Source organism: Podarcis gaigeae (genome assembly GCF_964106915.1).
Source record: "Podarcis gaigeae genome assembly, chromosome: 11".
NCBI classification, from domain to species: Eukaryota; Metazoa; Chordata; class Lepidosauria; order Squamata; family Lacertidae; genus Podarcis; species Podarcis gaigeae.
Window position 1 is genome coordinate 65142146 of NC_139687.1, and position 22162 is coordinate 65164307.

Below are 22162 nucleotides of genomic sequence, written 5' to 3' on the forward strand. Positions count from 1 at the left end.
GAGTCAGACACGACTGGCCTTCGGGCAGGGGTACCTTTACCTTAATATTAAATAACAACCTAATAGGAAAAAAGAAATATATTTTTCTTTTCCAGCAGAAACAATCAAGAGAGCCTTGTGGCATCTTAAAGATTAATAAATGAATAGTTTATTGTTGTTATTGTTGTATTCTATTTATACACCACCCTTTATCAAAAGATAACTCTGGTGCTGGGAGACCAGGTTCATAGCAGTACAGCTCCTCAGCAGTCACTTCTGCCAAATGGCAAGGAAAGGATTTGTTGAGAAACAAAATATGTAGCAGTGGAGAAAAAGAAATAGAAATGTGGTGAGACTGGATTGAGATGAAAACAGGAATTCACATTTTCTGCGACTTCTGGGGAGATAATGGCGGACTAGGCATAATTATGCAGTGATTGAAGATAACCAGGATATATATCTTGGTTACCAAAACTCTTCTTTGAAATAAGGGAGTTCAAGGGTTAGACCAGAGCTTTCCAAACTTTCCATGTTGGTGACACACTTTTTAGAGATGCAACATTTCGCAACATAGTAATTCAGTTTTACTAGCAAACCAGAGGTTAAACGAATCCCTTTCCAGCCCTGGGAGGAGCATGGAGAACATGGGGAGCATTTGTGTGACACACCTTCACACTGCAAGTGACACACTAAAGAGTAGTGACACACAGTTTGGAAAGCTCTGGGTTAGACTCTCCTGCTCGGAAGAAGGTATTTGTCACACCAAGAACAAATAGGGTTTTTGAGGGAAAGTTCCAATTAACAGGCCATAACTGTGGCTATTGGGGAGTTGGGGTTATATGGGTGGCTGTGACCCCAAAGTGGTGAACACTAAAGGGATTTACCTCTTTGTGGGGAGTCTGTTTCAGTGGGAGAGGAAGGACAAGGGCTGCCCTGTTAATATCTGGAGACTAATGGTATAGATTTCTCCCCTCATTCCCCTTCAACTTCAGGTAGAGAGGCCTGGAGGGCTGCATGTGCAAATTGGTACCCTCTTTTTGGCAATGCATAACCAGTCACATTACTTACATGGTTTGGTTATGTAAATAGGATACTATTGTTATGAAAGGGGAGGGCGAAGAGCCAGAGAATAGTAGAAACCTGATCCCTTCACACCCTGAGAGCACTCAGGAATGCAGCCTGACAGTTCTGAAAGTAACACAGAGCAGAGAGAATTGGCTGCAACAGAGGAGGGGACAGGGCTCAGAGGACCAGAGTCCCCAAAAAGCCTTAACAGAAAAGCGCATGACAGGGAAAAGGAGGAGAAAGAGGTGGAGAGCATCATGTTTCCACCAGAAAAAGAAGCTAGATCTGGCAACTGACTCCAAAAGTGACAAATGAGTTAATGAAGCTCACTGCTGAGCCCTGTAAAGGCTCAATAAATCTGAAATAATAAAACTGTCAGAGACTGTCTTGTGTGGGAGAGACTACTGTTACCGGAAAAATCCGAGGGCTCCCTTGGACAAAAAGTAAAGACACCAACCAGAGTAAATTGAAGCAAATCAGCAGCCTGTAGGCTTGGTCTTTATTGAAGAAAGACTGTCGCGACAGGGTGCTCCCCTCACTTGCAGGTGAGAGGAAAGACACAGAAAAATGGTGTGCAAGACCTTATAAAAACTTTTGGAATTCCCATCCTGTAAGTCAAGCCCACCCCCAGAAACATCATGCATACATTACAGAAAGGAGGGGTTGAGGGAGGAATTGTGGTGGTAACCTGAGTGTCCTGTCACCTGGCTGGTTCCCCCTTTCCCCCTCGCCATGAGTCACTTCCAGGAGACAAAGGGGAGTTTGCAGTTTCCTGCCCCCAGAGGGAAGAGCTGATTATTGTCCTTTGTTTCAGTTCATGCTGAATCCACTCCCATATGCAAGTTCTTTGTGATCTTGATTGTCTTCTGTCTAGGACCATCAGGGTTGGCATAGCCACTGGGCAGGGCTCCTGTGGATGTGCTGGGATGGTGAGGGGATTATGACTGCCCTGTATCAAACCTTCCCCATTTTGTAGTCCTTCCTTCATGGAGTAAAATAAAAGTAGAACAGTGCAAATCCGATGCATGGTTGATTTTTCTATGAATTTATAACAGAAGCGTAGCGTATGTAGTGTGTGAGTGTGAGTGTGTGTGAAGTTTGTACAAACTGGATGATGGGGGGGGGGGTTTCCTGCTACACTACCAAACCAGACACTCTCCTTCCCTCAACTGAGAGTTAGTTTAAAAGACAATGCCAGGTTACACCTCCTGTTACCACCACGCACTGCTGCCTCTGTGCCCCTCAGTAGAGAGTCACCCACCACCACACATCTCTTCCTCCTCTGGGAAGTGGCAGTAATACGTAAGTACACTGTACCTTCCAAAGCCACTTCAGTGTATTCTGAGGCCTCCAGCTGCTGTCCCTGCTCCACTGGCCCAGAATCAGTATCCGAGGTAAGGGCATGGCATCGAGTTTCCAGCTCCAGGGACAGAGCACAACTCGACAGGCCTATTTTCATGTGTCACGTTCCTCCAGGTGTTTGTCTCTTACAATGGGCAATCCTCCTGAACTGGAACAAACAGCAACTGGGTTTTCTACAGAATGCTATTTGCTCTGATTTAGTTGGTTGGTTTTGAGTTGGTTTTCCAGGGGAAAGCAGCAGGGTAAAGGCAAAACCTATGTCCAGAAAGCACAAGACAAGCATGGGCAGAGGAAGGGCTGTGTCCGACGGCGCAACGGCACACCGTTGGGCCCGCCCTTCACTTGAATATAGTGCATCCACCTTACAGAACACCACTTCCATAAATTTCCGCAAACTACCTCAGATTATCTTGTGGGGGAATTGTGTGAGGGAAAACTTAATAATTTGGAGTCTCAGGCAGGATTTGTTCAAATAAACAATAACAATTTTATTTAACAGGGAAGTTTATGACACAAGTGGATAAAACTTAGGATATTTCAGTTTACAATGTTATTTCACTTCAAGGTTTTCTCAGTTGTTTCACACTTAATACTTTGGTTCTTTGGTACTTTCTGTCAGTTACACACCTTTTAGACAACCCTACTCCTGAGGTACTCCAAGTAATAGACCCAAGGTTTCACTGGTTTGGGAATCTTCTCTTACTAGAAGTATCTCTCCCCTCCTGACTGGAATGAGACCTAAGTAGACTGTCTCTTTACAGTTTCTACTTCTCCTGTCTCAGCTTCAGCCTCCCAGTTAATTCCTGGCCTAATTACTCTTATAGGACACCACACACTCTCCTTCACACTAAGCTCAGAGTCAATGTTTCTACCCAGAACCAACTCTTACTCCCTCTCTTCCTACCTATCCTCCCAACCTAAATCCCAGCCTACTCCAAAACCTCCTCCCAACACTCCTTCCAAAGCTCACTAGCTGCCTCTCCAAATCCTTTCCTTTTCAACTCCCCTCTGGAACCTCGGACAGCCAGAGGCTGCCGTACATTAACCCTTTTCTGGCATGGGGAAAGGAAAAAGAAAATACTTGGGGACACAACCAGCCCCAGCAAAAACAATCTTTTCCGTCACAGGGTGCAGTGGGTGCAGGCCGCCCCGGGTGTCACCACAGAGGGGGGGTGACAAAATGCTGGGCGGCACTCACCACTGGGGCTGCAGTGCACCCAAGCCACGCATCTCTCCTGGGAGAGACGCACTGGCTTGAGCACGCAGAGGCGCCGCACTGCCTCCCCCCCAACTTAAGGGTGGCTGAGTGGGGAGAGGCAAGGAGACTCCAGAGGCCCCGTAGTGTGCCCCGCCCCTATGGGGGGCTCACCCCGCCCTTGCCGCACCCCACCCCTACTTGCCGCTGAGGACAAGTAGAATAACTTCCGGACTGGTACTTTCTAGGCCCAAGTCGGGCAAAAGTACGGACAAGTTCTGTATCTACACAGGCTGTACCTCCCAGAGAGCAGCATGGCTTTCATAGTAATCAGCAATTCATCAGCCCATCCATGCTGGTTATTGGACACTATTGCACAGGCATTGTGGTGAATGAATGCATGAATCTTTATTTGAGTGAGCCATTGGCCATAGCAATAAGACAACAATACGATATACAAAGAATAGAAATAAAAAGTCAGTTATATAAAATATATTTTAGGATTTTTAATCAATCCTCCATTAGTGGATTTTATTCTGATTGCCCCAGCTAAAAACCTTGCAACCTTTGCTGTCACCTATTCATCTTGATCTGCCAAGAGAAAGGACACTGTGGCAGTGGCTGGGCGACCCAGAATGGACAATAAAAGAGGGGTGATAATCTGATTCCTCAAGTCTTTATAAAGAGTGCAAGCCAGAAGGGCATGCGCCATCAATTCGGTACGGCCATCTCCGCTGGGACATAAGCGTTTTTCGTGTGGAATCTGTTGGAATCGTCCCTCGAGTCCAGCTGAGGGCAATACATTCAATCTTGGTGGAGTCTCCTTCTTTGGAGGTCTTTAAGCAGAGGCTTGACAACCATATGTCAGGAGTGCTCTGATGGTGTTTCCTGCTTGGCAGGGGGTTGGACTCGATGGCCCTTGTGGTCTCTTCCAACTCTATGATTCTATGATTCTATGATCTTGTGAGAGTAAAAGCGCGTCTATATTTTAGGGTTGTTCAGTTATGCAGATAGGGTGCCAGAGATTCAAAATGGGAAGGTGGAAAATAGTCATACCATGGGCAAAATTTCCTTATTGTGGCCAAGTTGTTCTGAAGCTCAATATCATTTAAAGGTAAAGGTAAAGGTACCCCTGCCCGTACGGGCCAGTCTTGACAGACTCTGGGGTTGTGCGCCCATCTCACTCAAGAGGCCAGGGGCCAGCGCTGTCCGGAGACACTTCCGGGTCACGTGGCCAGCGTGACATCGCTGCTCTGGCGAGCCAGAGCCGCACACGGAAACGCCGTTTACCTTCCCGCTGGTAAGCGGTCCCTATTTATCTACTTGCACCCGGAGGTGCTTTCGAACTGCTAGGTTGGCAGGCGCTGGGACCGAGCAGCGGGAGCGCACCCCGCCGCAGGGATTCGAACCGCCGACCTTTCGATCGGCAAGTCCTAGGCGCTGAGGCTTTAACCCACAGCGCCACCTGCGTCCCTGTTTCAATATCATTTAGGCACTGACAAATTAGATTGTTTGCTTTACTAAAACCCAAAGTGAGTAGCTGTTGTGGTGATAAACCACAAGAGTGAAGTTTTTGATAGACAACTTTAGTCCAGGGGCTTTTATGACAATCTTGCAGCACTAGGGATATTAGACCAGGGGATTTGAGTTTAGGCGAACCCAATAGTTAAGTGTCCTACGTCAGATCCGTAATTCTACCGAGGTAAGATGCATTTGGGACGCATGGGTGGTATGGAGGAAATTTGCCTTAAGAACTTTTTTGGACAGCTTCTATAGATCCAAGGTGAGAGCCTGTCCAATCTGAGCCCTATATGATTTAGCTTGGAACACTTCCAGGACTGGTGGTATATGTTTACCACCTTTTGTGTGGAAAAAGCGTGTCAGAATTTTGGCGCTTTGGGAGGCTTTTTCTTTTGCACATTTCTGGTGTGCTCCTCATGACTCCGTAGACTGGAAAATAAGGCCAAGATATCTGAAAACTTTGACCTGTTCAATTAGCTGGTTGTCCATGCGCTATCTATGGGCTCAAGAAAACCATGACTTTGGTTTTCTTGTAATTCACGGCCAGCTGTTCTCTTGAGGCATCTGATCAAGGCCTGTGTTTTAAAATAAGCTTAAAGATATATTTGCAAATGTTTGTATGTGTCAGGACTGCCTCTAGGTCCCAGCTCACAGAGGACCAACGCCCGGTTGATGTAATGTACAAAAGTCTTTATTGAAGTTTAGTTTCCATTTCAAACCCCAGAGCGCGCAGCCCTACGTCTAGACTCTAGATCGGCGAAGTCCCCTCTGAGTCACTATCCCTTCCGCACCAGTTCAAGATCCTAGCCCGGCTCCACCTCCTGCGCTGTTCCTTCCTCCTCTGGGTCCTTCTGCCCCCTGGGGTTTCCTCCTTCCTGGACTCTTCTGATGCTGACCCCCCTGAGTCTTGCCCCTCCTTCCGGCGGGCTTTAGGACCTGGCTCCCTATCCGGGCTCCCTGCTGTGCCGCTTGCCTGTACATTTGAACTTGGCGCGCGCGCCCAGCCGGTAACCTTCCTCCTGACCGTTTCCCCGCTCTCCGATGTGGGCGTGGTCAAACCTGACTCATCTCCTCTCGCTGGTGGTGAGAACACTGGTCCTGATTCCTGGGACTCCCCCTCCCTACTGCGCTCTGGTGGGGAAGCTGGTCCTGATTTCCAACTGCTGCTCAGGGAGTCCCCGCTGGCCCCTTCCTCCTGGGGTTTTCCCCCTGGAGCCCCCCTTGCCCTGGCCATCGGCGCTCCCTTCTGTGAATCTTCCGATTCGCTGGAGAGGCTCGTGGAATGACTCTGGCCACTGTCACTGCCTCCACCCTACTCGGATTCCTCCTCCTCGCTCTCCATTTGCTCCCCCTCCTGTGTCTCTGCTCCTGAACCCCTGACAGTATGTTTTATGCCAGGCAGAAAACCAGCTGGCTAAGGACTTTGGCAGATGTTTATCCTCCTGGACAAGGGCCCCCCTGATTTATGGCAGGAGCCAAAATTATCAAAGTTGTAAAAGGGAATTACAGGCTGGGAGCAAAGGTTACTGACCCTACATATTAACAGAATACAATCAAGCTGCAAAAACACCAATTAAGAGTTAGTAAATAGTAGGATTTATTGTTTAACAGAAAATAATACCATGTGCCTCCCATTAGAGACTTTAGCCACATTTTCCTAAGGTTGAAGGGCAAGAGCTAATGGGAAAAGCAGCTGGCCAGGAAAGGAGGGTGTAAACTGAAGAGTTTTACTTTGAAAAGGATCTATGTTAATGTATGAGATTTGTTGGCTTAAATGTAATTATGCAAAGGATTTAGAAAGTAAGAAATGTTAGATTCTTATGTTAGATTCTTATTTCATTGATGGTGTGTGAGAATGTGAACCCAAGATCTCTGTTTAAGACAAAATGTTTAAACCATCTGTTTTAGCCATCTATTTTGGAATGGAGGGGCAACAAGGGCAAAAGGTGATCTGGTAATTAAGGTGCCTTGTTGAGGCAAATGTAAGATATATGGCTACTTGTTTGCCATTTATGGATAGAAGGAAATATAGCTCTTTGTCTCCCATAAAAGGTAATAGGAAATGGGTGTATCTTTTATGATTGGTTCTAGCAAACAGCCAATAGGAATTTCAACCAGGCTGATTGGACAGAGGCAGCCAAAGGAGGAGCAAGGGGGCTGGGTTGAGGAAACATAAGTGCTGGCCATCAGGGCTGGAGTATAGGCAGAGCTTTGGTAACCATATACCACTGTGCCTATCATTTATTTGTCTGACAAATAAATTATTATTTTAATTTCTCTATTGCTGCGTTGAATATTTCATTCCAGCTAAGCAGGGTTAACCACAAGCAGGTTAGCCACAAGCAGGGTGCTACACTCTCTGGCAATATCCGGAAAGTGCTGTGATCAATCTTTTTAGGCCTACTTTTGTTTGGGATAGAAAAACGCATCATCTGCATATAATAGAACTGAGATGAGTTTTGTGGCCAATTTAGGAGCATGATACCCTGGAGATGTTAGACACTGGCAATATCATTTATATATAAGTTGAGCAGTGTTGGGGCTAGAAGACACCTTTGCTTGACTCCCTTTGTGGCTGATACAGATCCTGTAAGTTGTCCATTTGTGGAGCAGTGCACTTTCAGCACAGTATCTTTATATAAGCATTTAATCAAGTACAGTAGTCTTTTGTCTTTTTTTAAAATAAAATTTTTATTAAGGTTTTTACATTACAAAAAATAAAACAAAAAGAAGACAAAAGAAAAAATACAGAATAAAAATTGTTAAAATCAATCAATCTTTCCATCACACTATTTTTCATTTACTTGTTTCTTGGACCTCCTCATACCTCCCTTTTTTCTATTCCAATTCAATTTATTAGCTCAGCAGTTTCTTTCCCTCTTTATTCTACCCAAATCTTTATTCTTAAATTATTGCAATCTTAAATTTTTACTTTTATAAACCCATTTTTTCATATTCTTTTAACCCATTACAGCTAGAAACCACTTAATTTCAATCCAACATTATTCTAAAATTCATTAATTTTACAATGTCTCTGTAAATAATCTTTAAATTTCTTCCAGTCTTCTTCCACTGACTCCTCTCCCTGGTCTCGGACCCTGCCGGTCATTTCCGCTAATTCCATGTAATCCATCACCTTCATCTGCCATTCTTCCAGAGTGGGTAGATCTTGTGTCTTCCAATATTTTGCGATAAGTATTCTTGCTGCTGTTGTGGCGTACATAAAGAAAGTTCTATCCTTCTTTAACACCGATTGGTCAACTATGCCCAGAGGAAAGGCCTCCGGTTTCTTCAAGAATGTATATTTAAATACCTTTTTCAATTCATTATATATTGTCTCCCAGAAAGCCTTAATCCTTGGGCACGTCCACCAAAGGTGAAAGAATATGCCTTCATTTTCTTTACATTTCCAACATTTATTATCGGGCAAATGATAAATTTTTGCTAGCTTGACCAGGGTCATGTACCACCTATAAATCATTTTCATAAATATTCTCTCTTAAGGTATTACATGCCGTAAATTTCATACCGGTGTTCCACAACTGTTCCCAGTCAGCGAACATAATATTATGTCCAACATCTTGTGCCCATTTTATCATAGCAGATTTAACCGTTTCATCCTGAGTATTCCATTTCAACAGCAAGTTATACATCCTTGACAAATTCTTAATTTTGGGTTCTAATAGTTCTGTTTCTGCTTTTGAATTATGGTGCTGGAGGAGACTCTTGAGAATCCCATGGACTGCAAGAAGATCAAACCTCTCCATACTGAAGGAAATCAACCCTGAGTGCTCACTGGAAGGACAGATTGTGAAGCTGAGGCTCCAGTACTTTGGCCACCTCATGAGAAGAGAAGACTCCCTGGAGAAGACCCTGATTTTGGGAAAGATGGAGGGCACAAGGAGAAGGGGGCGACAGAGGACGAGATGGTTGGATAGTGTTTTCGAGGTTACCAGCATGAGTCTGACCAAACTGCGGGAGGCAGTGGAGGACAGAGGTGCCTGGCGTTCTCTGGTCCATGGGGTCACGAAGAGTCGGACACGACTAAACGACTAAACAACAACAGTTCTGTTTCTAATTTTGATTTTTCCACCTGGAAGCCAATTTTCTTGTCCAAATTATATGCCTCCATTATCTGATAATAATGGAGCCAATCTCGCACTTTGTTCTTTAGTTTCTCAAAACTCTGCAATTTTAGTTTATCTCCATCTTGTGCCAAAATTTCCCAATATTTCGGCCATTTAGCCTCCATATTGAGCTTTTTCTGAGCTTTCGCTTCCATCGGTGACAGCCACCTTGGGGTTTTATTTTCCAATAGATCCTTGTACCTTGTCCAAACATTAAACAATGCTTTCCTAACAATATGGTTTTTAAATGCTTTATGTGCTTTGACCTTACCATACCACAGATATGCATGCCATCCAAATACATTATTAAAACCTTCCAAATCCAAAATCTCTGTGTTTTCGAGAAGTAGCCATTCTTTCAACCAGCAGAAAGCTGCTGATTCATAATAAAGTTTAAAGTCTGGCAGGGCAAATCCGCCTCTTTCCTTTGCATCCGTTAATATTTTAAATTTTATTCTAGGCTTCTTGCCCTGCCAGACAAATCTTGAAATATCTCTCTGCCACTTCTTGAAACAATCCATCTTGTCCACAATTTGCAATGCCTGAAACAAAAACAACATTCTCGGCAATACATTCATTTTTATAGCTGCAATACGGCCCAGCAAAGAAAGTTTCAAATTTGACCATATTTCTAGATCTTTTTTCACTTCACCCCAGCATTTTTCATAGCTATCTTTAAATAAGTTCCCATTTTTTGCTGTCATATTGATCCCCAAGTATTTAACTTTCTTAACCACTGTTAAACCTGTCATGTTCTGAAACCTCTCTCTCTCGGTTTGTGTTAAGTTTTTCTCTAAAACCTTGGTTTTTAACTTATTCAGTTTAAACCCAGCGACCTGACCAAATTCTTGAATCAGTTCTAAAACCCTTTTAGTACTAGATTCTGGCTCCTGTAAAGTCAATACTAAGTCATCTGCAAATGCTCTCAGTTTGTACTGTCTAGCTCCGACCTGTATACCTTTAACTAACTGGTCCCTTCTGATCATGTTCAACAAAACCTCCAGAACCGATATTAAAAGCAATGGGGAAATTGGGCAACCTTGTTGTGTCCCTTTTTCTATTTTAAATTCTTCCGTCACCACATTGTTCACAATTAATTTTGCCTTTTGTTCTGAATATATTACACTTATACCATTTTCAAAACCTTGGCCTACCCCCATACCCTGTAAGTTCTTTTTCATAAAAGTCCAAGAGATATTGTCAAAGGCTTTCTCTGCATCCACAAATATCAAAACTGCCTTAGTATTTATATTCTCTTGCAATTTCTCTATGATGTTAATTATATTTCTCACATTATCAGAAAGATGTCTTCCTGGGAGAAAACCCGCTTGGTCTTTATGTATCTCTTCCACTAACACTTTTTAAAAATCTTTTAGCTAAAATGTCTGCAAAAATTTTATAATCCACATTAAGCAGTGATATGGGACGGTAGTTCTTGAGCTTAGTCTTTTCAGTCTCTGTTTCAGTACAAGTGTAATATACGCTTCCTTCCACGACTCTGGTGCCATTTTCCCCTGCATTATTTCATTACAGACTTCTTTGAAAGGTTGCACCAACCATTCCTTTAAAGATCTGTAGTATTTAGAAGTCAGTCCATCCGGTCCTGGAGATTTACCCAATTGCATGTTCTGGATGGCACCTTCTATCTCCTGTTTAGTTATTTTATAACTCAACATTAATTTATTTTCTTGAGAAATTTTTTGTAATCCATTTTTCTTCAAAAATCGGTCTAAGTCCATTTCTCTCTGTGGTCCTTGTGTATATATGTCAGGGCTGCCTCTAGGTCCCAGCTCACAGAGGACCAACGCCAGGTTGATGTAATGTACAAAAGTCTTTATTGAAGTTTGGTTTCCATTCCAACGCCAGAGCGTGCAGCCCTACGTCTTAACCTTAGATCGGCGAAGGCCCGTCTGACTCATCACCCCTTCCGCACCAGTTTAAGATCCTAGCCCTACTCCACCTCTTCCGTTGTTCTTTCCTCCTCTGGGTCCTCCTGCCCCCTGGGGTTTCCTCCTTTCTGGACTCTTCTGACGCTGACCCCCCTGAGTCTTGCCCCTCCTTCCGGCGGGCTTTAGGACCTGGCTCCCTATCCGGGCTACCTGCTGTGCCGCTCGCCTGTACATTTGAACTTGGCACGCGCGCCCAGCCGGTAACCTTCCTCCTGACCGTTTCCCCGCTCTCCGATGGAGGCGTGGTCAATCCTGACTCATCTCCTCTCGCTGGTAGTGAGAACACTGGTCCCGATTCCTGGGACTCCTCCCCCCCACTGCGCTCTGGTGGGGAAGCTGGTCCTGATTTCCAACTGCTGCTCTGGGAGTCCCCGCTGGCCCCTTCCTTCTGGGGTTTCCCCCTTGGCACCCCCCTTGCCCTGGCCATCGGCGCTCCCTTCTGTGGAATCCCTCTGACCGCTGTCACTGCCTCCACCCCCCTCGGATTCCTCCTCCTCGCTCTCCATCTCCGCCCACTCCTGTGCCTCTGCTCCTGAACCCCTGACATCCACCCCCCCTCGAAGCCCCCCTTCCCCCTCCCCCTCTTCAGGTGCGGGTTCTGGGTGCTCCAGTGTCGTGGGGGTGAGTGCAGGATACAGTTCGTCCCCCGTGGCGTGCAGCCAGCGGGATAAGTCCGGGAAGTCCTCCATGGTCTTGTCAACGGCGATCTCCTCTACGTCCATCTCCTGGGCGGTGTGTTCGAACCCGGGATCTTCCCCCAACTTGCCCATGACCCCCTCTTCCCCTGTCGCCTGGGGTGATGCTTCTTGTAGTGGCCCTCTCGGCAGTTCTCTGCGCCAGCCCACCTCAGGTTGATCCTCCCACCAATAAGATCCTCCCGTGCCAAACCCTGAGAGCGATCCCTCTGGTGAACTAGACCCCGGAGCCGTCTCCTCAGCTGAAGAGAAACCCTGGAAAGTGCTGGCTGAGAGTGTGGGTGTGAAAAGATATTCGTCGAAATAATCCGCTGGCATGGGTCTGTGCGGGAAAAGTGCATGGAATTCGTTTTTAAGCCACTGCTCCTCCACTGCATAGTCCGACACCCACTCATTGGCGCTGGCCGGGGTGTCTTCTCTGGCGAGGAGATATTCAATCCCTTCCTCCCCCCATCTCGAGTCTAAAATCGCTGTGGCTTCATTGAGTGGCTCCCCTCTCGGTGATCCCCCTTTCTTAGGTGCTTCCCTGAGCGGGTCTGGTGCTGTCCCTGGCGCCTGGAACCTGTGAGGTGCCTTGTAGGGCGTGAGCACTGATCTATGAAAGACCGGGTGCATTCTGGATCCCTCCGGGAGTGTCAACCGGAAAGCCACTGGGTTGATCTGTGCCTCGACTTGGTAAGGGGGAAGTCGCGGATTACGTCAATAGGTGCGACACCTGCCAAAGGGCCAAGCCAGTACACAGGCCCTCTGACCGCTGTCACTGCCTCCACCCCCCTCGGATTCCTCCTCCTCGCTCTCCATCTCCGCCCACTCCTGTGCCTCTGCTCCTGAACCCCTGACAATATAGTTGTTTAAAATACCTCTGGAAACAATTTCTGATCTCCACTGGGTTCTGTATATTCCTTCCTTCCACTTCTAAATTTATAATTGTATTTTGTTTTTGTCTTTTTTTCATTTGCCAAGCCAACAGTTTCCCACATTTGTTAGCTGACTCAAATGTCTTTTGTCTCATTTGTTTAATTTTCCACTCAATCTCTTGGTTCATCATTTTCATAAGTTGCACTTGGTATAACTTTATTTCTCTCAAAATCTCCTGCGATTTGGGTTTTGCTCTCAATTTTTTTCCACCTTCCTTTATTTTCTCCAATTTTTTTTCCTTCTTCTCATTCTGGATTCTCTTTTTTAATGCATTCTGTTGTATCAAGAAACCTCTCATAACCGCCTTACTAGCGTCCCAGATTACTCTTTTTTCTACATCGGTGTTCATATTTATCTCAAAGTAGTCTCTCAAGGTTTTTTGGGCCTTCTTTAAAACTTCTTCATCTCTAAATAAGGTGTCATTCATCCTCCATCTGAAGGAACCAGTTGATATTAGTTTCATCTCCATCTTGACGGCATTATGGGCAGGTTTTTGGGCAGGTTTCCACTTTCCTAGTCTTTGGTGCCATTCCTCTAGTTACCCATATTTGGTCAATTCTAGTCCATGTCATTTTGGCTTCAGAAAAGAAAGTTCCCTCCTTAGCCAAGGGGTTCTTTATTCTCCAAATATCCACTAAATCCAAGTTGTCTGTCATCTCAAAAAAAGTCTTCGGTAGTCTACCATCCTTGGTGACTACCTGTTTTTGTGCCTTGTCCATATGTGTAGATACCACTCCGTTCATATCTCCCAGCAGGACTACGTTGTAATCCAAATAGTCCATCAAGATCTCATGCAACTTTTAAAAGAAATCAGATTTCCCCTCATTTGGTGCATAAACGCCTACTATCAAAAAAATTTCTCCCTGTATTTGAATTTCAACTGCCACAAATCTTCCTTGGTCATCTTTGAATATAAATTTCGGTTGCAATCTTTCTTTTGCATAAATCACAACTCCTCTTTTTTTTACCTTGTCCGATGAAATAAACTCCTGACCAAGTCTTTTATTAACCAATAATTTCCTGTGTAGCCTTGTTATATGAGTTTCTTGTAGACAAATCAGATCCAATTGCTCCTTTTTTAATAAATGAAACCCAGATCTCCTTTTTTGAGGGGAGTTCAAACCGTTACAATTCCAACTTAATAGTTGCAGAGCCATGATGAGGTACTATGCTTCTCCTCCAACTGCACCCAGTGCCTGTTCCTGTTCTGTTGGTGGTATCACCTTCTTTAAACGCTCTTTTAATTCAGGAGGAAGATCTGGTATATCTAGAGTTTCACTTACAAGTGCCCAGGAGGACTCCCCTGAGTGAGTGCTTGAGGGCCCTGCTCTTGCCACTTACCATCTGGCCTGGGGCGGGGCCTGAAGCCTCATAAGGACTGCGTGCTGCTTGCTGCCTGCTGCCCAGGAGGACTCCCCTGAGTGAGTGCCTGAGGGCCCTGCTCTTGCCACTTACCATCTGGCCTGGGGCGGGGCCTGAAGCCTCATAAGGACTGCGTGCTGCTTGCTGCCCGCTGCCCAGGAGGACTCCCCTGAGTGAGTGCCTGAGGGCCCTGCTCCTTCCTGCCACTTACCATCTGGCCTGGGGCGGGGCCTGAAGCCTCACAAGGACTGGTTGCTGCTTGCTGCCGCTGCCCAGGAGGACTCCCCTGAGAGAGTGCCTGAGGGCCCTGCTCTTGCCACTTACCATCTGGCCTGGGGCGGGGCCTGAAGCCTCATAAGGACTGTGTGGTGCTTGCTGCCTGCTGCCCAGGAGGACTCCCCTGAGTGAGTGCCGAGGGCCCTGCTCCTTTCTGCCACTTACCATCTGGCCTGGGGTGGGGCCTGAAGCCTCATAAGGACTGCGTGGTGCTTGCTGCCTGCTGCCCAGGAGGACTCCTCTGAGTGAGTGCTTGAGGGCCCTGCTCTTGCCACTTACCATCTGGCCTGGGGTGGGGCCTGAAGCCTCATAAGGACTGGTTGCTGCTTGCTGCCTGCTGCCCAGGAGGACTCCCCTGAGTGAGTGCCTGAGGGCCCTGCTCTTGCCACTTACCACCTGACAGGCCTCACTAGGACAGTGTTACTGCAGGAGGGGCACAGAGTGTTTTTAAAATGTTTTTTAAAAAATTCTTTTGGATTTTTTGTATGTGGGGGGTGGGGTGGGATGGATGTTTGGTTGGGTTTGGGGAATTATTTTTTTTATTTTGATGTTTTTGTAATTTTTACATTTTTTTGTTTGTATTGTTTTATTGGTTTTGTTTGTTTGTGTAAGTTGTTATTTTGTTCTTAGGGGGAGGGGTCAGGGCTGCCGGGGAGTGGGCCCCAGCCCACAAAATGGCTGGGGCATGTTCCACAGGGGGGAATGCACTGGGACAACCGATCTCAGTGATCACGGGTAGGAGGAGGAGTTACGCTAAGACCAGACCATGTCATTACAGAGGAGGCAGGTTTAGTCGTTGTCTGAGGACTATTCCTGCCTCCGGGTCTGGTCCTGACCGGATGGATACTAGAATCAGCAAGGGATACCCACATGACCTGAAGGTGCTGCTGTGCAATGCCAGGTCAATGATTCATAAGACCACTGCCATCCATGACTTGATCATGGATGGAGGACTCGACCTGGCATGTGTAACAGAGACTTGGTTGAAGCAGATGGGCCTGTCCTTGCCGCTGCTTGTCCACCAGGTTTCTCTTACGCACAACAACCCAGGTCATGTGGGCGGGGAGGGGGGGTTGCAGTGATTTTTAGAAAGTCATTAGTTTGCACCAGGCGTCCTATTGGGAAGACCCAGTTTTCTGAGTGCATGTTCTGGAAGTTGGGCAATAGGGGCAGTACAGGATTCCTTTTGGTGTACCGACCTCCCTGCTGCACCAAGGATTCCCTGCCCGAGCTGCTTCAGGTCGTGGCGGATGTTCTCCTGGAGACACCTAGCTTGGTCGTCCTAGGGGATTTTAACATCCATGCCGACACGACCTTACAAGGGGCAGCTCGGGACTTCGTGGAAAGCATGGCCTCCATGGGGCTGTCCCTGAATAAGTCTGGCCCAACCCATAGCCGCGGACATGCCTTGGACCTGGTGTTTATCTCTATGGATGTTGGTGATCTGACACTAAGTAAAAGTGAAACAAAAGAAGTGCCATGGTCAGATCACTTCCTGGTGCAACTGGACTTCTCTGTGACCCATCCCCTCTGCAGGGAGGTGGGACCAATTTGGATGGTCCGCCCCCGCCACTTAATGGATCCAAATGGTTTCCAGAGAGTGGTAGGGGATGCTTTATCCCATGTTGATGGCCTTTCAGCTGATTCCCTGGTGGCCCGCTGGAATGCGGAGTTAACCAGGGCTATTGACTGTTTGGCTCTGAAGCGCCCTCTCCGATTGCATGGAGCCTGGAGAGCCCCGTGGTTTTCCACGGATCTGAGGGCAATGAAACAATCGTTGAGACGGCTAGAGCGCCGGTGGCGGATAACTCATTCCGAATCTGACCGGACACAGGTTAGAGCTCAACGTCGAGCCTACCAAGTGGTGATAGCGACGGCGAAGAAGAATTTCTTCACCGCCTCTATTGCATCTGCAGAAAACAGCAGCAGGAGACTTTTTCAGGTGGTTCACAATTTAGCGGAACCACCTGTAACATCGGGGCCCAGTACGGGCCACATATTCTCCTGCAATGATTTTGCAAAGTTTTTTGCAGATAAAATCGCTCAGATTCGGGAAGAAGTAGACTCCACCGTGGGAGCAGGGCCAGGGCGGGAGAGTGCTAGAGTTCTGTCTAGTCAAGTTGAGTGGGATCAATTCCAATTTGTTACCTCCGAGGATGTGGACAGGCTGCTTGGACGAGTGAAACCAACCACCTGTCTCCTGGATCCTTGCCCATCCTGGCTTATAAAAGCTAGCCAGGAAGGACTGGGCGATGGGCTTCGTGGGGTGGTGAATGCTTCCCTCCGTGAGGGAGCCTTCCCAGACCCACTGAAAGAGGCGGTTATTAAACTGCTTCTTAAAAAACCATCTTTAGATGCGGCCACAATGGCCAATTATCGCCCAGTCTCAAACCTTCCATTCTTGGGCAAGGTGATAGAGCGAGCGGTTGCCGAACAACTCCAGGCACGCCTGGAAGAAGCGGACCATTTGGATCCCTTCCAGTCGGGATTCAGGCCTCATCATGGGACTGAAACTGCCTTGGTCGCACTGGTTGATGATCTCCGGCGGGCTAGGGACAAAGGTGAGAGCTGTTTCCTAGTTCTGCTGGATCTCTCAGCGGCGTTTGATACCATCGACCATGACATCCTTCTGGACCGTCTTGAGGGGCTGGGAGCTGGGGGCACTGTCCTACAGTGGTTCCGCTCCTTCCTCCTGGGCCGTGTTCAGAAAGTGGTGGGGGGGGGGATGAGTGTTCAGACCCCTGGGCTCTCACTTGTGGGGTGCCTCAGGGTTCTGTCCTCTCCCCCATGCTTTTCAACATTTACATGCAGCCACTGGGAGAGATCATCAGGAGGTTTGGGCTGGGTGTTCATCAGTATGCAGATGATACCCAGCTCTACCTCTCTTTTAAATCAGAACCAGTGAGGGCAGTGAAGGTCCTGTGTGAGTTTCTGGAGGCGGTTGGAGGATGGATGGCGGCTAACAGATTGAGGTTGAATCCTGACAAGACAGAAGTACTGTTTCTGGGGGACAGGAGGGGGGCAGGTGTGGAGGATTCCCTGGTCCTGAATGGGGTAACTGTGCCCCTGAAGGACCAGGTGCGCAGCCTGGGAGTCATTTTGGACTCACAGCTGTCCATGGAGGCACAGGTCAAATCTGTGTCCAGGGCAGCTGTTTACCAGCTCCATCTGGTACATAGGCTGAGACCCTATCTGCCTGCGGACAGTCTCGCCAGAGTGGTGCATGCTCTGGTTATCTCCCGCTTGGACTACTGCAATGCACTCTACGTGGGGCTACCTTTGAAGGTGACTCGGGAACTACAACTAATCCAGAATGCGGCAGCTAGACTGGTGACTGGGAGCGGCCGCCGAGACCATATAACACCGGTCTTGAAAGACCTACATTGGCTCCCAGTATGTTTCCGAGCACAATTCAAAGTGTTGGTGCTGACCTTTAAAGCCCTAAACGGCCTCGGTCCAGTATACCTGAAGGAGCGTCTCCACCCCCATCATTCTGCCCGGACGCTGAGGTCCAGCGCCGAGGGCCTTCTGGCGGTTCCCTCATTGCGAGAAGCAAAGCTACAGGGAACCAGGCAGACGGCCTTCTCGGTAGTGGCGCCCACCCTGTGGAACGCCCTTCCAGCAGATGTCAAAGCAATAAACAACTACCTGACATTCAGAAGACATCTTAAGGGAGGCAGCATGGCGGCTGCAGCAGCAGAAAAGAGCTCCTGAAGCCAGCCAGAGTGAAAGGCTCTGTATGGCCGATTCCCGGGCTCCCAGGTCTGCTGCTGCCAACACTGCCAACGGAGAGGAATCGGGGGTGCCCGGGGTGTCTTTCAAGGGAGCCCAAACACACACACCCCCACGACCTTGATTGAGCCGGAAAGGCACCCGACCCCCCCCCAACAGCCGAGAGGAGCTCCAAATCCAGGAAAACAGTGGAGCTAACACAGAGAGGGAGAAAAAGAGAAGGGGGAAGGAAGAAGGGAAAGAAAGAAAGAAAGAAAGAAAGAAAGAAAGAAAGAAAGAAAGAAAGAAAGAAAGAAAGAAAGAAAGAAAGAAAGAAAGAGGAGCCCTAGCTTTGCCGCTGCTGCCCCCATCTCTGCCGACAAAGAAGAGGGGAGGTAGGTGAACACGGGAAGGCAAAGGACGCTGCGAAAAAACACGTGGCTGAGCCGACCGGAGCCTACCCCTCCATGCAAAGCCGCATGACAAAGGAGATCACAGAAAGGAAGAAACTACCCCCTTCTTTTCTCCTTTTTTCTATAAAAAACAACAACCAACAAACAAAATCCTTTTTTTAACCCCTTCTTACCCCTCTCCCCCTTTTTTAAAAAGAAATTCTTTTTTATTCCCCCCCCCATATACCTACTTTTATCATTTTTCTTTTTAAAAGAGGGGCCACTGCTGCTGCAGCCACCCTTTATTTGAATCTTTATTTTTATTTCTATCTTTTCTACACACTATTTAAAGACACACTTTTCCACACACACACACCCTCAATTTAAACCTCATTTTATTTTCACCTCAAACTCCCCTCTTAAGAATTAAAATGGCAGTACCCAGAAAACAGCCCTGAACCATCACAGGCCATTTCCTGGGACTGCCACTTCGCCCCAGACTTTCCACTCTCTTTTACCTATCCTCTTTTTCCTATACTTTACTCATTTTTATTTTCATTTTTAAATAAAAAGCTCTATCTATCTATCTAAAGACAAACCCCCCTTTTTTTTACCTTTAATTCTCATTTTTATCTTTTACCTGTACATTTTTAATTACTTTTTTACAAATAAAAAATAATAACAATAATTAGGGGGAAATATTATTATTTATTTTATTTTTTTTATTTTTTTTTAAAAAAACACACACTTTCCCCCCTCTCTCTTTTTAAAGCCCGTTCTTGTCTATTTGTTGGCTTGTTCTTGAGGGGGGAATCTTTCGCCCCCAGCTACGACCACCACTCTCTTTTAAAACAAAAATTTCCTCTATATCACTGCTATTGTTACTGATACTCTCCCCCTCAACTCCCCCCTTTTATTTTTCTCTCCCTTTTTGCTCTCCCCTCTCTCTCTTCACCCCTCCTCATTTTTTCCCCTTATCCCACCTTTCATTTTCCATCCTCAATTTTTTTTCTATCCCTTTTATTTTTTAAAATCAACCCACCCCCTTTTTAGCCTGTCCGTCAGTTTGTTTTTGAGAGGGGAGCCCTTTCCCCCCACCCCCTCTTTTAAAATAAGACTTTCCCCCATACCATTGCAGCAGCTCACCCTCCCTCCCTCCTCCCCTCTCCCCCTCTCTTTTCTTCTCCTTCCCTCCCCCACCCTTCCCCCTCCTCCTCTCATTCTCTCTCCCTCCTCCCTCTCTCCATCCCCCCCTTCCCCTAAAGGAAACACACACACACATTCATATCACCCTATCATAATTTGCCCCCTCATACTATAGCTAAAACTACTGCTGCAATCTAATACCTCTGATATTACTGTACTATCTCTCCTCTCTTTCAACTCTCTTTTTGTCTCTCTCTCTCTCTTCTCTCTTATTCCAATCTCCCCTCTCCCCCCGCCTCCCCCCTTCTTCTCTCTTTCTTCTTCTTCTTCTTCCCTTTTCTCCCTCCACCCTTTACATATAGCCTATTTGTCTGTCTCTGTTTCTAAGCGCACACCCAACCCCAATTTCCACCTTAACTGGACCCCAGTACCCCTTTTGGGTATATACAACCCCCTCCTAAACACATATTTCCCCTGGCCCCACCCCTCTAATCTCTTGCATCTCTACCTGCTAACCCCCCTCCCTTTATATGAACTGTCTGTCCGTTAGTCTACCCACCTCTGCTTACCTGCCCTCCCCCCCAGCCTCGGCGGCACCGCTGAGGCAACTACAGAAAACCCAAGAGAAGTTCTTAAAACACAGGCTAGAAGTGACACAAATGACCGCCTAATCCAAACGCTCTGTAAAAGCCACCAGCCAACAAAGCCTGATCAGCTCAACAACCCAACAATACCCAGGAATCACCACTGGCACAACTCCTAACCACCACACGCCCTACCCCAAGTGGACGCCAAGCCAACCTCAAACCAAAACTATCAGGGAGACTGAGATGACACCAACCAGGGAGATGGCAAACAATGCTAAGATGGTAACTCCCCTTCAAGATGATGACCACCCAATAACGAAACGAGATCTGAGGGAAATGGAAGCAAGATTAGAAGAAACACTGAAGGCCACAATGGCTCCCATGCAGGTACTAATCAACAATCTAACCTCCAAAGTGGAAGCTCTAGAGAACAAAAACCAAATGCAAGAAAAAATAATAGAGCAATACCGGGAGGAGAACGCACGTGTGAACAAGAAACTGGACGAACTGGTAAACCAAATGGAAGCAGAACACAGAGAGATGAAAATTAAGCAAGCCGACCTTGAAGATCGCAATAGACGCTGTAACATCCGCTTCCGCAACTTTCCTGAAAAAGCAGAGGAGAAAAGCCCAACAGACCTAATTATACGCTGGCTGAAAAACACAATCCCAGGCCTGAAACTTGAGGCAGATGACTTGGAGAGGGCTCACAGAGCCCTAAAACCCATGCCAAAACCCAGCGCCCCCCCAAGAGACATCATTGTATGCTTCACGCACTACAAAAAGAAGGAAGAGGTATGGAACAACCTTAGAAACTCAACCAACCTTCGATATGGAGAAACCCCCATTCTGGCCCTACAGGACCTATCTCAGGATACTCTAAACCGGAGGAAAAGCCTGCGCCCATGCACCCAGCGTCTCCAACAAGCAGGGATCAAATACCGATGGGGCTTCCCCTTCCGTCTCATTGTAACAACCAATACAACACAACACATGGTTACCAACATACCTGAGGCCCTGCAACTACTAAAGAACCTTGAACTCGACCTCCCACCGGAATGGCAACCGACAAACCCACCAAGTGACAGCCCCAACCACGAGGAAACAACAGCAAGCAACTGGACGACGGTACAGAGCAAAAAGAAACAACAGAAGCGGCAGAACAACGCAAACCAATACAGGCAAGCACAACGCTCAGAACCGTCCCGCCGGCCATACGACACAAGAAACCAGACCAAGATTAACCAAACCAATTCATCGCAGATGGACAACCCTACAACAACAACAACAACAACCGCAGCTGAATGAAGCAACCAGGAAAAAAACCCACAAACCGAAGGACTGGTGATTTCTCCCCCCATTTCCCCCTCTCTCCCCCCCAAAAAACATAGATTTAGTTAACACCATCAGCATCCCCCCCAGCCCCGCACCCCCACAGAAACCCTCACCCCAACACCAGTCCAGACGACCTCAACCACATTCCCCATCACCCACAACTTCAACATCCTCATACTTCGTACTAAGGAAAAACAACTCCAACCTTAATAACACAACCCACAATCAGGCTAAAATCTGATACCCAACCAGCAATATGGTGGCACCAGAGCGTACCAGCACCCACATCCCCACCCCAACACACCAACAATGTTGCTTATAACATTGGCAACATTGCTTACGAACCTTATACCTGACAGCGACGTTACAAAGTCACTTCACACTGTCTCGCTGATCACCCCCTATCGCAGACAACAGGGGGGATGGCCTGTCCTTGAACACGGCCTTCCACACCAGCTGAGACCTAGGACCAACCGGCTAAATGCCAGATGGCCCAAAATACCCCAAACAAACACCTATATGACTACATATAGGAAACGCCC

General features: G+C 47.1%; 1 protein-coding gene across 1 annotated transcript in view; it reads left to right on the plus strand.

Annotated features, from left to right (window-relative positions):
• LOC310827144 (uncharacterized protein) overlaps positions 1-21650 on the plus strand; it is a 91705-nt gene extending 70055 nt beyond the window's left edge. Inside the window, exon 2 of the mRNA XM_083702904.1 lies at positions 20313-21650. Coding sequence (XP_083559030.1) covers positions 20529-21593 — 1065 coding nt within the window. The 5' untranslated portion in view covers positions 20313-20528 and the 3' untranslated portion in view covers positions 21594-21650. The remainder of the gene's footprint in view (positions 1-20312) is intronic.
• The last annotated feature ends 512 nt before the right edge of the window (positions 21651-22162 follow it).